General features: G+C 38.8%; 1 protein-coding gene across 1 annotated transcript; it reads left to right on the forward strand.

Moving 5' to 3' along the window:
• Nucleotides 1-4,938: 4,938 nt before the first annotated feature.
• LOC137084015 (toll-like receptor 13) lies at nucleotides 4,939-15,399 on the forward strand. The gene is made up of 2 exons (XM_067449908.1): nucleotides 4,939-5,001; nucleotides 12,526-15,399. Exon 2 carries the CDS (start codon nucleotides 12,575-12,577, stop codon nucleotides 15,371-15,373), a length of 2,799 nt encoding a protein of 932 aa, XP_067306009.1. The 5' UTR covers nucleotides 4,939-5,001; nucleotides 12,526-12,574; the 3' UTR covers nucleotides 15,374-15,399.
• The last annotated feature ends 525 nt before the right edge of the window (nucleotides 15,400-15,924 follow it).

Below are 15,924 nucleotides of genomic sequence, written 5' to 3' on the forward strand. Positions count from 1 at the left end.
ATGTCAATCAATCAAACATACGCGTGCAATTTGTTTGGGTTTTTCGGAGACGCGAGCTTGAAAATGGCAACGACAGAGGAGGATTTTGACAGCGAAGGGAGTTGGAAGATAGTGAGGAGTTTGAGAAGGAGGAAATGTTGCAGGGAGTGTTCTCTGAAGCACTGCGGCACCGACGTGCGTCCTGGGTCAACTCTGATGGGGTGCAGGCAGTGTAACCTTCCTTTGCACCGCTAGTGCTTCATGTACCACGTTGTTCGCCACAAATGATTTGATGTGTGAGTGAGTGTGCGTGCGTGCGTGTGTGTGAGAGAGAGGATAATGCTGTTCAAAAGTCAAAGAGCCATGGAGCTCAGAGACTGAGACTGTTCCCAGTTCCACCTCAGGACTTTCCCCACCTCTCTCTCATAAAAAGATGCCTTATTCAGTGTGTTGGCATGTTTAACATTTTATGTATTATATTTTATATATTTATATATTTTTATATAATTATATTTTTTTTATATATAGAATTATATATTTTTTCTTCCCCATATGATTTTGGGAATTTTAAGAAAAAATGTGTTGTTATGTTAGTGCTAAGGGAGCATGTTTTAATAAAACCTGTGATTCTTACCTTTAAAATGTATTTTATTTCATGTTTCTAAGTGCTACAGAGGCTGAGATATTAAGGTTTTGGTAGACTTTGACAATTCTTAGTATTTTTTCAGAAAACCCTCAGGAGATAAGATATTTATCCTAGAATAGCTTTTATAGGCGTTTTTAGCAGGCGTTTTAGGAGTAAATGGGTTAAAGTACACCAATACAGGCTTCTAAAGAGTTCTTCAGAAATAAATAAAATAATCAAAAGTAAAATAATTTAAAATGTGTTCTGTTGCAAGTTTACATACATGATTCCATGTTTATTGTTGAGCTTCTGTCATTGTTTCATTGTCACTCTTATCACTCTTTAACTGCCAAGTTCATCAATTATTTTCAGAACTGATTTGGAAAAAAAAACATACACACAAAATAACTTATTTTCAATATAAAAAGTGATTGTGGACTGGATATTTTTTGACCTTTTATCACAGTCTTGGGCATGTCAAAGATTAGTAACAACACTGGCTCTGATGCATTGTTAGTTTGTGTGCAGCGTCAGATTTACATTTTTTTAATCCCTCATTTATATGCAGTTATTCTATACAAATGCCAGAAACTAAGCTTCTTCTTTTTTTCTTCAGCACAGGCCTATCTAAAGGGTTAATGGTGCCACCTGGTTATCAACTGTAAAAATTACACATTTTACCTCTTCCCAACAGGGAAAACCACCAACAATCAGGAATGCATGAGTATATGGTGTCATGGCTTTCCAATCAAAAAATGAGGCTATAATGGAAGTCGATGGGGCAAAAACAGCCACGAACAGTAAATGAGGGAAGAAAAATCTGATGCTGCACAAAAACTAACAATGCATCAAAGCTAAAGTTGTTACTAATCTTTGACATGCCCAAGACTTTTATATATATTTTTTTATATATATTTGTATATTTTTTTTCATTTTGTGTGTATGTTTTTTTTTTCCATATCCGTTTTGAAAATCATTTATGAACTTGGAAAATAAAGAGTATTATTATTTTGGTACTGGATAATTTGAACTGAAGAGCCTCATAAATTAATAGACTTATTAATAAATTTGTGCACTCAGACAGTAACAGGTCAGCTCATGCCCGTCAGTCAACAATTTCAAAAGAAGTTAACGTTAGAAGACGAAGACTACTGTTAAGTAAATAAGTCAAACAATATTTTTTAGTAAAAGGCGACGGGGAATTATGTGTCGTGACGTGCTACAGGCCGGTTTACTACACCAGTAGAATACAATTCTGAAATTATGGTTTCTAGTTTTGGTGTGCCACCCCAAGATTTTAAGTGGCCCCATCTGGCCACCCCTATGAAACATTTCTGGAGGCGCCACTGTGTCTATTGTTTGGGGCGGCGCCTTCTTATAGCTTCCGCGTACGCCGTCGCCTACTACGTCATGACGTTGCACCAATCGGATTGGTGGCTGATTTTATTCATACTTCAGAGCCCCAGCTCATGCTGGGGGCGTTCCCAGAGTGTCGTCACTCGACGACACAGTGTTGAGTTCCCTCGATAAAGGGAACCGAAGGGGATGAAGATTACGGATGGCAGCTGAAGCTGGCCACGTACTCCTCTACTCATCTGTGTACATCATAGTCTTCTTTACACGCATTATTATTCTTAGCACAATACCGATAACATCTGTCTTCACTTACTATAGGTTTCAGAAAGCATGCTGATTGCAGAAGGGATGTGGTGTAGCGTCTCAAAGGGGATTCAATCTTCGTCATATAGTGAAATGATCTATTAAACAGGAAACAGAAGCTACACTAGTTTTCCTTTTATTTTCTTCTTTCTTCAGTTAGGTCAAATTTAGTTAAATTGTGTTTCCAAGAATACTCGTGTGTGCATTTAATGAAATGTATAATGTTTTAGTAAGTGTGTTTAGATACCATTAATGACTGAGAAACAACTATTATTATACTTATTTTATTACTTTTGGAACTGTGTATAAAATAATATGCAATGCTTTATTAATAAAATAATACTGGGATTTTTTTCCACAAATAAAGCATTCACAAAATTACAACATTATAACTTAAGATTGCATTTTTATCATTATTTTGGAGGGGCCAGTAAAATCTACAGGTAAGAGCTGAAAAATACTCCAATAGTGGAACTAATCAACATTGAGTCTACAGTGAATGTGTATATGACTGTTATAAAGGTGTGTGACTGATCAGCTGAAATCATACCTGATGCTCTGCCATTGGTCAACCACCTCTGCGTTATTGCTGTGACCAACCCCGACTGAAGGCCGTTGTATAAAGCAGACAGACGGTTGTGACCCCCAAAACAACAATTCACAATTCAGTGTTCAATAAATAGTTTTGTTTTTAATCAAACTTGTTCAGGAGCCTGACAGGTATAGGCCTGCCAACAAAAAAAACACAGGATAGTTTTAAATAACCACTCGTTACATTCAATAAACTCAAAATATTTAGTCTTTTGTTTTTTCAAGATTTTTTTAAGTTTACACCAAACACCCAGCAAAAAAAACATCAAACTTAGTTTGATAAATATGAGCAATACAAAAACAAAGACCAGATGAACAATTTCAGACCTCGCTACTTATTCTCGTGGTTTGTATTTAGATCGGTGCAGATACGTCACAGTTCATTTATATGCAATGGTAGATTCCCATGTCCGTTTTAAACCCAAATTTGTCCTTGTAAAAAACACTAACAGTTCAGTTCAGTTTTTATTCATCCATTCAGGAAATTTAATTTGCACAAGTGTCCAAACACATAATTTATACAATCACACACATCATTACAATTACAATTGATTTAACATAGAAACGGCAGTCGGTATGAATGAGTGTTTAAATCTCTTTGTTCTCCCTCCTACTGCTCTGTATCTACGACCTGATGGAAGTGCCACAAACTCTCTGTGTAATGGATGGGAAGAGGAATTAATTATCACATTGGCTTTTTTAACAATGCGCTCTTTAAAAATGTCTTGCACTGATATCTGTGTAACTCCAATAATCCGAGATGCAGTCTTGATTAACCTCATCAATCTATTACTACTAGACAAAGTAATACAGTCAAACTATACAATGACACAATAAGAAATAACAGATTCAATAAAACTCTGATAAAACCGTGTCATTAACACTTTACATACCTTAAAAGAATTCATTTTTCTTAGGAAAAACAAGCGTTGACCTTTTTACAAATGGCATCAGTGTTAGCGTTATAGTTTAATTTATTATCAATCCCTGTACCCAAGTATCTATACTCCTCCACCAGTTCAAGAGCTCTACCATTAATTACAGTAGGAGAGACAGGAATAACAGACTTTCCAAAGTCTATAATCATATCCTTGGTCTTAGCTATGTTTAAGTTTAGGCCACAGTTTGTACACCAAGAAACGAAGTCCTCCACCACAGAACCATGCGATGTCTCCTCATTTGCTAAAAGGCTCACAATGACAGTATCATCCGCAAACTTCAGTATATATCTCTTATCTAATGTAGTACTACAATCATTGGTATATAAAATAAAAAGCAGAGGCGAAAGTACGCACCCTTGAGGAGAACCTGTGGAGGAACTTAACATGCAGGATATATGACGAAGAAGTAGGTTGTAGAAGGGATATAAAATCAACAAAACAAAATAAATACATAGAAAAAACTCAGTCTGTTAATGTTTGGGATCGTGTGTGTGTATACGTGAAGGTAACTTTGTGCCAGTTCACAAGCTCGGTGGAGCAGCTCTGGAAACGTTAGGCCGACAGGAACACGAGCCACACTCCCTGAGGTAACGGACTCGACTTCTCTCCCACCACTCTCAACTCAACTGTGTTCACTTGTGACGTCTCGTCCCCCCTTCCGGTGTGTGTGTGCTTCACCCTTATACTCACTTCCCTCATTAATTGATGACCTTTCATGCAATGAAAGTGAAGGTAAACAATTGGCATCCAGACTTTTCCGTTCTGCCACAACGGCGCTAACTCTTATAGGTAATGCATAGTTATTAGTTATCAGTTATTAACTGAACAGGATAGGCTGAATTTTTGGCTTCAAAATCCAAGGTACACACACACAAAAAAATATCTATTGCAGCATAAAGACTTTTTAAGAACACTTCTGTTGAGCCTTATTGCAACATTCAGCTTCCTTTCACATCCTTCGTTCTTCTGCACCTCCCAGTATAATTTATGGGAATAAGAAGTGAAGCGATAGAAGTGAAAGAGTTTTAGTTCTTTAAAATGTCAGAACTTTATAAGTAAAGCAAACAGTGTCGTTAAGGCCAATCGAGGTGACCTGCTTCAGGATTATTTGGTCTGCAATTGCAAAGGTAAGCGTTCAATCAATCAAAGACAAACACTCATCCGCCTCGATTCGTCCTGCTCTGTTGACTACCCGTTTCGACTGAGGTCAGTTCTCTTTGTACAACGGCTCCTTTACACATTTCAAATACCTCTTCTAAATTTGGTGTTTTGAGCTTCTCTGAAAATAAAAAGCGTTTTCAATCAAGAGGGGTCTTTCTGGAGAAAAAAGGCTTTAGTTTAAGTATGTATTCATTTACTAAAGCAATTGCCACTGGAAAATCTAAGTAATCTTTACTAGTTAAAACCTAAACATAAGTGATATAGCCTTCATGCTTTCTCTTTTTAACTCAACTTGTATTCAAAGTTATAGATATTTCATATATCCCCAATGATTTACTTCTAATTTGGAGTGAACAGTGATTACTTTATTTTCAACAGATTTCCTCACTTTTCATAAGTATAGAGACACAGTTCCACTTTTAAAGGATGTTTCTGTGCAATGTGCATACAGTAGATCCAAAGGGATGTTAGCTGCCTTTGATTCTGTGTTATAACTCAATGGTTTATTAACCGATGCGTCAGTATTTCTCTTTCAAAAAAATAAGTATACCTCAAGCTCATTTTATTAAGTATACTTAAGTAATATTCAAGTGTATGTTTAAGTATAATTTATGTAGTAAGTATACTAATATCTATGTACTAGTAGTAAACTTGTGAGTGTACTATTTCAATACTGATTCAGACTACTAGTTTATGCAGGAAGTATACTTATACATTTTCTTCAAGTGAACATAACATCATACTTATAGTTTATGGTGTATATATTATGTTTGCACTTTAAGTATACTTTAAGTATGCCTTTAAATCTTAAAAACATTAAATTGTAGCTTCATGCATCCTTTTTTTTTAATCAAGACTTGAATGGGCAAGTTTAATGTTAAAATAAAAAAAACACATTTTTAACAAAATTGCATTTTTATCAAAGACTTCTCCTTGATCAGTGTTATCATCAAACATTAAAGAGCATGTAAATGAAAACTGGCCAATGTTCCTGAGTGAAATGTTGAACCCATGAAGTGGAAACGACTGAAGCTTTGAGGTGTTGATGGACTCTGTTGATGTTTCTGCTTCTTCTTCCCCATACGAAAAGAAGTTAATTCAAGTGTGCTGTTAGTATACTTCTTTAAAGCCTTATACTTTCGGTCTACTTTTTATATACTTCTCAGAAATATACTTAAAATTGCACTTAAGTATACTTGACTTATACTGACTGAAAAGTCTAAGTATATTTGGCCTATACTCAATCTTTTTGATATATATATATATATATATATATATATATATATATATATATATATATATATATATATATATATATATATATATATATATATATATATATATATCATAGATAAATATAATTATTCAAGGTATACTTAACTTGTAATTGTGTTAATCTTTTGATCGAGTAGCCTATATTTTTTTAAAATAGTTTTACTCAAAGTCTTATTAAACTTACAATGTTTGAAAATATTGATTAGAATATTGATATAAAACAGATATGCTCCTAATTCTGCGTATCTGAATTTTAGTGTAGGCTAGTTCATTGGTAGTGTACATAAGAACATACTTAAAATCTACTTTACTCATTCCCACCATTGACTGAATTATCAGCTATCTGTGTTGTAGGGAGCGCTGTTACATACAGATCCTTCTAAAAAAATCAGCATATTGTGATAAAGTTCATTATTTTCCATAATGTAATGATAAAAATTAAACTTTCATATATTTTAGATTCATTATACACCAAGTGAAATATTTCAGGTCTTTTATTGTTTTAATACTGATGATTTTGGCATACAGCTCATGAAAACCCAAAATTACTGTCTCAAATAATGAGCATCTCATGAAGCGGTTTTCTAAACGAGCTATTAACCTAATCATCTGAATCAACTAATGAACTCTAAACACCTGCAAAAGATTCCTGAGGCTTTTAAAAACTCCCAGCCTGGTTCATTACTCAAAACCGCAATCATGGGTAAGACTGCCGACCGGACTGCTGTCCAGAAGGCCATCATTGACACCCTCAAGCGAGAGGGTAAGACACAGAAAGACATTTCTGAACGAATAGGCTGTTCCCAGAGTGCTGTATCAAGGCACCTCAGTGGGAAGTCTGTGGGAAGGAAAAAGTGTGGCAAAAAACGCTGCACAACGAGAAGAGGTGAGCGGACCCTGAGGAAGATTGTGGAGAAGGACCGATTCCAGACCTTGGGGGACCTGCGGAAGCAGTGGACTGAGTCTGGAGGAGAAACATCCAGAGCCGCCGTGCACAGCCGTCTGCAGGAAATGGGCTACAGGTGCCGCATTCCCCAGGTCAAGACACTTTTGGGCTACAGAGAAGCAGCACTGGACTGTTGCTCAGGGGTCTAAAGTACTTTTTTCGGATGAAAGCAAATTTTGCATGTCATTCGGAAATCAAGGTGCCAGAGTCTGGAGGAAGACTGGGGAGAAGGAAATGCCCAAATGCCTGAAGTCCAGTGTCAAGTCCCCACAGTCAGTGATGGTCTGGGGTGCCATGGCAGCTGCTGCTGTTGGTCCACTGTGTTTTATCAAGGGCAGGGTCAATGCAGCTCGCTATCAAGAGATTTTGGAGCACTTCATGCGTCCATCTGCTGAAAAGCTTTATGGAGATGAAGATTTGGTTTTTCAGCACGACCTGGCACCTGCTCACAGTGCCAAAACCACTGGTAAATGGTTTACTGACCATGGTATTACTGTGCTCAACTGGCCTGCCAACTCTCCTGACCTGAAACTATATGCTAATTTTTTTAGATAGGCATTTTGGGTTTTCATGAGCTGTATGCCAAAATCATCAGTATTAAAACAATAAAATACCTGAAATATTTCAGTTGATGTGCAATGAATCTAAAATATATGCAAGTTTAATTTTTATCATTACATTATGGAAAATAATGAACTTTATCACAATATAGTAATTTTTTGAGAAGGATCTGTATCTTCTACTACAGAATCTCCTGATCAAAGCACAGGAACTGGAAACTTCCACAACATTCAAGTGTTGATTAAAAGGGATGCATGAAGCTATAATAAAATGTTTTAAAAATGTGTTAAAGTACAGTTAAAGGTATAATTCTAGTATAAAATGAATACCTAAATTGATCTCAAGCTTGTGTTCATCTTGTTGGTCACGGTAACCCGGCCCTTAGCCCCTGACGCAAGCGGTTCTTACTTCTAGCAATGTTTTGGTGTTACTTAAGAACCACTTTCCCTGGTTCGGAGCTGGAGCTTTTGCTGTGGAAAGATGAACTGATTTGAAACTCGGCTCTGGCTCCAAACCAGCATCAGCACTGCCCACTGAAAAGGGGTAAAAGTGTGCTTTAATAAACTAAGAAATATACTACTTGTATTAAAATAGTAAAATACTAGTATACTTATAAATTCACTTGTAGTACAAATGAGAAACATAGTTGTGCACTTAAAGTTTACTACTGTTACACTTATACGTTTACTTTTCTCCTTTCTTTACTAAAAGTGGGCCAATTTAGTCCCAAGCAGTCTGAAATAATACACTCACACGTTTACTACTCGTACACACTGATATCAATATACTTACTACATAAATTATACTTAAAAATATACTTGAAAATTACTTAAGTATACTTCATAAAATGGGTCTCCTTTGTTTTTTTCCGTCAATTTTGTAGTAGAAGATGTGTAGCAGTGACCCCTACCATACAGGGAAAACATGGATAGCTGGATGATTCAGTCAATGGGAGAAGTGGGAATGAGTAAAGTAGATTTTAAGTATGTTCATATGTACACTACTAGTAGCCTTCACTAAAATTCAGATACACAGAATTAGGAACGTATCTGTTTTATTTATACATTAATATTTTCAAAGATGTAAGTTTATAAGACACCATGCAAAACTACAAACCCGATTCCAAAAAAGTTGGGACCCTGTACAAATTGTTAATAAAAAAGAATGCAATAATTTACTCATTTCATAACCTTAAATTTTATGCACAACAGATAGATAACATCAAATGTTGAAAGTGAGACGTTTTGAAATGTCATGCCAAATGTTGGCTCATTTTGGATTTCATGAGAGCTACACATTCCAAAAACGTTGGGACAGGTGTCAATAAGAGGCCGGGAAAGTTAAATGTACACATAAGGAACAGCTGGAGGAGCAATTCGCAACTTGTGTTTCCACCTGGAACTTTCCCCAGGAACTAGGAACTTGGGTGATACTCGGTGTGTTTCGACCGCCGGGTCTAAATTCATTTCTGGGTAAATATTTCCTCCTCCAAACGGCCCTGCTCGCGAGGTAGTACTTTTTCAAAGTTCAGGAACTTTCGAGGGTGGGACTTGGGCGCTGAACATGTTGATTGGTTGAGCTCACGCAGCATTTTATTTAAACCGGCATTTTTAAAAGTGTTTTGCGAGGTTTGGTGTGCGTTCAGTAAATATCAGTCTTGCTCTCTGTCTGATGGCGCGCATGCGTCTCAGGGTCCATCTCACGGTTAATGTCCGTAATAACTGATAATAACATAAATCTATCTTTCAGAATACACTTTAGTATCAGTGCTCTTTTCCGCCGTTTTAATTACCTCTTTAGTAAACCAATACATAACCAGCAAATGCAGCACAGCTTGAATCTTGAAAAAACGTAACTGTCCGTCGCTGACTGGGAGGAGCAGTCGTGCGCAGTCCTACATCACTGCAGTAATCTGCCTAATCTTCACGGTGCTTTAGACCGCAGTGGAAACAGATTACAAATTATTACGGGTAATTTCAGTGGAAACAGGGCTCTATTAGCTTAATGATTGGCAACATGATTGGGTATAGGCCAAATATACTTAGACTTTTCTGTCATTATAAGTCAAGTATACTTAAGTGCAATTTTAAGTATATCTTGATCAAAAGATTGAGTATAGTCCAAATATACTTAGAGTTTTGTGTCAGCTTATGTCAAGGGGTACTTCAGTGCTGGGAAGATGAATCTGTATTTAAACTGGGACATTAATGTAGTAGAAATGTGAAATTATTTTTGAATTTGGTGCATTCTAGACTGAGAAAGACATAGACTGTATTTTTGTCTCATGGGGATGAAAGACAACAATTCCCAGAATGCTTTGCTGCCCTACAAGGCCATGCCCAAAGCCACAGCTACTGAATTACTGGATCACTTTCCCATTCCGATCATCTTCATAAAATCAGTTCAGTTAGAGAACAGACACTACTATTAAAAACAGAATGTGTCTGTTCAATATAATGTGATTGAGCCGCTGAGGGAGTGTCACAGCACAAACGCTGCAGGAGTCAGATTACATTCACCATGATACATACCACAATGAGCTGAATGAGCTCTCGTGACGTCATCGTGGCCCCGAGGGGTGTGGCCACCGCTGCGGCAGGCGTCCCTTATGTTTCTGTATTGAAGGTGGTGTAGCGAATTAGCTCTTAAGGGAAATATTAATAATTATTCATAACTCATTATGATTAATTATGAATATTTGAATCATTTAAATAGATTAAGTAGCTACATTAATATTGCAATCAATCAATCAGTCCGTTTGTGAACATTTAGTATTGATTATTACTTAATTGTAAGAAAAGGATATTTTTTCATGGCTACAGAAAAAATATTCTTCCTTTGTATTTACATAAGTGCTTAGAGCGCATAACCAAATCAATCATTTAAGGGACAATTTGTTTGCAGGCAGGGAGTCAGAACCAAACATATATTGTGCACAAAATTTAATATCTATAAATCACGAACGAGACATGAAACACATACATACACAAAACATACATAGCAAGAGTTGAAGTGAAAGTGGTTAGAAGAACCGGGTCAGTACAGATGGATGAAGTCTGAAGAGTCTGAAACCTTGAGGGAAACCATCGGTGACTACAAGCCCCTTTGTCTGAACAAAGGGGTTTACAGCTTTACTCACTACACAGCAATTTGTTTTGCGTACGATACTTGCATATGGCTTGAGCCGTAGAAGACCGTCCAGGTGGAAATCGCAGGAGAAAGTTTGATGGTTTGGTCTGATGGGTTTTACCACGCATGATTCCTTCCGTGGTGAGTGAAGGAACGATGGTGAACTTGCAGAGTCTCTGATGGTCGAAGAAGGTCCACATGAAGTGTTGGGGCCTGCTGGCACAATGGCCGTGTGTGGGCCTCGGGTTTCTGGTCCCGCACAGCACATGGCTCTGTGTATGGAGGCCCTCTCTGCTTGGAGGGCCTGCATTGGTGGCCTGGCTCAAGGGCCAGTCACGATGACGTGCCGGTTCAGCCAGAGAGAGAAGAGAGAGGAGGGCATCTGGGCACCTCTCCTTTTAAGGTCTGGGAGTAGTCACGCCCTCCTGGGGTAGACTTGACCAATGAGATTGTTGGGATTACCAAGCGGGATTTTATGGCTCTTTGTTTCAAGCTTGAATCAATGGGTCTCTGCCCATTCATACTCTAATTAATGCAACAAACACACACTGCATTCTCTGAATAAGTGACATACATGGAAGTGTAAGTCGTGAGGTGAGCATTCATTTGATAGGAGACATGACATATATGAGGTTACCTGAACTAGTAAGTTGTTAAGACAAAGACAAAAAGATTCAAAATACCATACAGAAGAAACATTTTACAAGACAGTTATGTGTTTACATACAATGTCTTGGGGTGCATGTTCATTTATAGATGGTTTGTCTATAATTTAAGGCAAAAGCGTATGTTATACAAGCTTTGTGTCTTTAACTCTGGACTTTTCATGTGGCCAAATTCTTTTGGGCCGTAAAACGTCTTATCAGATGGTTTCTAGGGTAACGGAGAATCTTTCTCTGTTGTGTTGGGGGAAGGTCTGTTACTAAGTACAAAGCCTTCAAAACATATTTGTTAAATGTAACTGGCGATTGTGTGTTTGATTCGCCTGAGTCGCTACAGTGGCACTCCTAACAACGCGTGTTCAGTCTGGAGCATTTTCAGTTCATGCCTTTGGAAGCTTAACTTTCATAGGAGTTAATTTGAGAAGTTGAAAAACTCACTCCTCTCAGCACCACTCCGTTTGCATGAATGCCTGCAGTTGCCCGAGTTGAGTGCTGTGAGTGAGATCTCCATCCCCCATTCCCTATGTGAGTGTTGAAAACATGTGGAAATAGCTCCCTCTGCTGGCTGTGGTCTTTAGACTCCGGAAAAACAAAAAAGAGGAATTTTTCCAGAAATAAAATGCATAAATCTCTCTAATCACTTAAGTAACCCTTTTAGTGCAATTTTAAGTATATTTCTGAGAATTACATTATTATTAGTTTAAGGCCACATTTACACATAGAGACACAAATACCCCCCCCCCCCCCCCCCCCCAACCCCCCTGCCATTTTCAGAACTCTCCACTTTGGCCGGAGTTTTTAGAAATAATCGTTTTCTTGGGGAAAAAAACAGCGTTTCCATGTAAATGACACGCCAAAACAAAGGGAAATATCTGCGTTTTACCATCGTGTAAACAGGGCCTAAAAGAAGTATACCAACAGCACACTTCTTTTTCATGAGGGGACCTTTGCTCAACACTGTTATCAATGCACTTACACTGGTGTTCTCTTTCCTAGGAAAACTGAAGCTAAGAAAAGTCAAAAATCCCAACTGGATGATTGCAACATGTCTAAGACAAGCTTCACTAAACCCCGTCGTTTGACTTCATGGCTGCTTTACTGCTGCGTTTTCATAAATCTCGTGGATGGATACTCAGTCAAGAACTGTACGGTCAGAGGATCTTTGCAATATGCAGAAAACATAAATGTGTTTTGTAATAAGAGGTCACTGCATTCTGTGCCAGGGAATATACCGAAGAAAGCCACATATTTGGATGTTTCTTATAATGTCATACAGAAGATAAAAAAGAAGTGTTTCTCTCAGCTGTCCAATCTTAAAAGTTTTATTGCACAACACAACAAGATCCGGGAGGTGGAGGAAGGAGCGTTCGGTGGTTTGGTGGCTTTGCAGGAGTTAAATCTGGCCTACAACAGACTGACAGATATCCTAGGAGGAATGTTTTTCAATCTGGGAAATCTCACGGTGTTGCATCTGAATGAAAACCTGATCGCTAATATCAGCTCCTCTGCATTTTCACCTCTGACCAGTTTGAGAAAAGTAAATCTGTCCAGAAATCATCTGAAGACAATAAGCAAAGTTCAGCCGCTCTTTTCACTTCTGCACTTACTGGAAGTGCATATTGGGAGTAATGGCTTCCCCTCGTTTCAGAGCTCGGAAGTGTCCAATACATCTCTGAGACTGAGGGTCCTGGATTTATTCCAGAATCCTTTGAACGTGTTCAGCGTCACTGCTGATATTTTCCCTCGCCTTGATAGTTTGGTCTTGGCTTTTACTCCTGAAAACATGATATGGGACGTGCAGGACAAAGGGTATCTACAAAATGTGCAGCATCTAAATCTGAGTGGGATCCAGTTACCCGTGGAAAAGATTGCAGATCTCCTACAAACCTTCTCCTCTTTGGCCAGTCTCAGGCTTTACTCTCTGGGGGATGTAAAAGCAAGAGCTCTGATTAAAAATGCATGTCTGATTCCTTCTTTGAGATGTCTAGGCTTGCAGTCGAACAACATCACATCCATATCCAAAGACGAGATGCGGTTTTGCACACAGTTAACCGAGCTTGATCTGTCCAACAACAGACTGCACAGCGTCCCGCCTGTCATCAGCAGCCTACCCCGTCTTCATCTTTTGGACCTCACCTTCAACAATATAAAGAACATAAGCTCTGCTGATTTCGCCAACTTAACCCAATTACGGACCCTTCAAATTTACAGTAATGATGTATCCTTTTTTGAGGACTTTGCTTTCAGAGATCTGAAAAATTGGGCGACTCTGATGATTGGATCTAACAGACTCTCTCTCAACAGATATTTAAAAAAAAATCTCCAAAAACTTGAGAGTTTGGATCTTGCAAATAACAAGCTGGACTCTGTGCGTAGGGGAGATTTTGAGAGCTTAAAATCACTGAGGAATTTGTCGCTGCCGGACAATCAAATATCGGTTATTGAAGTGGGATCCTTCGACGGATTGAAAGAGTTGATATTCCTGAATTTGCAATCGAACAAGCTCTCTCGGGGCTCAATAAAAGACTCTGTGTTCTCCGGACTCCCAAACCTAAAAACCCTCCTGCTGAACAATAACTATCTCTCATACGACAGTCAGGAGGCTCTTGAACAACCACCCTTTCGACATCTGAGAAACCTCAAGACTCTGAACATTTTCAGCCAGGGTCATAAAGGAATGCGCAATCTACCCTCGAACCTTTTCGAGGGACTGTGGTCTTTGGAAGACCTTCAAGCAGAGAACCTCAATATAGCATCTCTACATCCGGACACATTTACACACACTCCCTATCTGTGGGTGCTGGATCTCAGCAGAAATGAGTTTATTTCGCTCACGACAAGCATATTTCTGCCGCTCCATGTCCTCAAGACACTGCACCTCTCCAAAGCTGGCTTGCAATCTTTGGACTTTCTCATTAATGCAAACCTCAGTAAACTTCACCTGCTTCACGTGAGCAATAATGCACTATCAGCCGTCAATGAGACTCTGATCCGGTCTCTCCCAACGCTGATTTACATTGACCTGCGAGGGAACTATCTCTCGTGCGACTGCACCAATGCCTGGTTCATCAACTGGACCGTGAGTAGCAACGACACCGAGGTCGAGAGCGCGTATGAACTCATCTGCAATTACCCTGACAAACTCAAAGGACATAAGCTCCTGGATCTTGACATGGACTCGTGTAATGTGGACGTTGGGTTTTTCTGTTTCCTCTCCACAGCCACACTCATCTCAGCGACCCTCCTCGGCTCTTTTCTCTTTCGCTTCCTCAGATGGCAGGTTGTTTATGCATACTACCTCTTCCTGGCCTTTCTCCACGATAACAGACAGCAGAGAAAGCCCAAAGGTTTGCAGTATGATGCGTTCATTTCCTATAACGTCCATGATGAGCTGTGGGTGATGAGAGAGCTGTTACCTCAGCTGGAAGGTGAGCAGGGATTGAAGTTGTGTCTGCATCACAGGGACTTTGAACCAGGCAAACCTATCATGGATAATATTGTGGATGGCATTTATAGTAGTCGCAAAACCATCTGCGTGATTAGCCGACACTACCTGCAAAGTGAGTGGTGTTCCAGAGAGATCCAAGTTGCTAGTTTCCGTCTCTTTGATGACAAAAAAGACGTCCTCATCCTGGTATTCCTGGAGAATATCCCAAGCCATCAGCTGTCTCCGTACTACAGGATGAAGAGACTAATCCAGAGTAAGACGTTCCTCAGCTGGCCTAAACCAGGAGTGGACACCAGGGTCTTCTGGCAGAAACTGAGAGTCGCTCTGGAGACCAAAGGCACCGCAGAAACGGAGCATCCCATTGGACGGGATTTAGGGGTCGCTAACTCTGTCTAATAGTCTGTTTGCTTTTATTTTTATGCCTTCCCTTCCTGGACCACAAATGATTATAATTATTTCTTCTTTTCCTTTACACATTTATTCCTGATTTTAAAGGGGTGGTAAAACACATTCTTTCGAAGGCTTGATTGTGTTTGTGGGCTGCACTGTACTATTTGTTCATGCTTAATTTTTTTATTTAATTTTTATTTTTTTCATATATTTTACCTTTATTCTACACCGCTTCGTCCCTCCTTGTAAAAATGGTCTAATGGTTTCCGGGTTCTATGAAGCCAGTCCCTCAGAAATACGCAATGGACTGCAGATCGGTTAGATTGGCCCAGCTGTGTTCTGATTGGCTAACGGCCTAGTGCACGTGTTTCAGAACACCCCCCACCCCCCTTTACCGGCTGTAAAGACTGCAGATCTATAGTGATCACTACTGAATGCCACCTTTTGTATTTTTAGAAGGATTATAGCCAAATATCTGTCGCAAGAACTATTTACCCAAAACCATCACTAAACATTGGCTTTACTATAGTAGCCAAATCAAACACAAAACCATGTTT

This window comes from Pseudorasbora parva, chromosome 8 (genome assembly GCF_024679245.1).
Source record: "Pseudorasbora parva isolate DD20220531a chromosome 8, ASM2467924v1, whole genome shotgun sequence".
Taxonomy (NCBI): Eukaryota; Metazoa; Chordata; class Actinopteri; order Cypriniformes; family Gobionidae; genus Pseudorasbora; species Pseudorasbora parva.

Excerpts from the sequence above, each read along its gene's own strand:
- LOC137084015 (XM_067449908.1), top strand. The coding sequence starts at position 12,575 with ATGTCTAAGACAAGCTTCACTAAACCCCGTCGTTTGACTTCATGGCTG.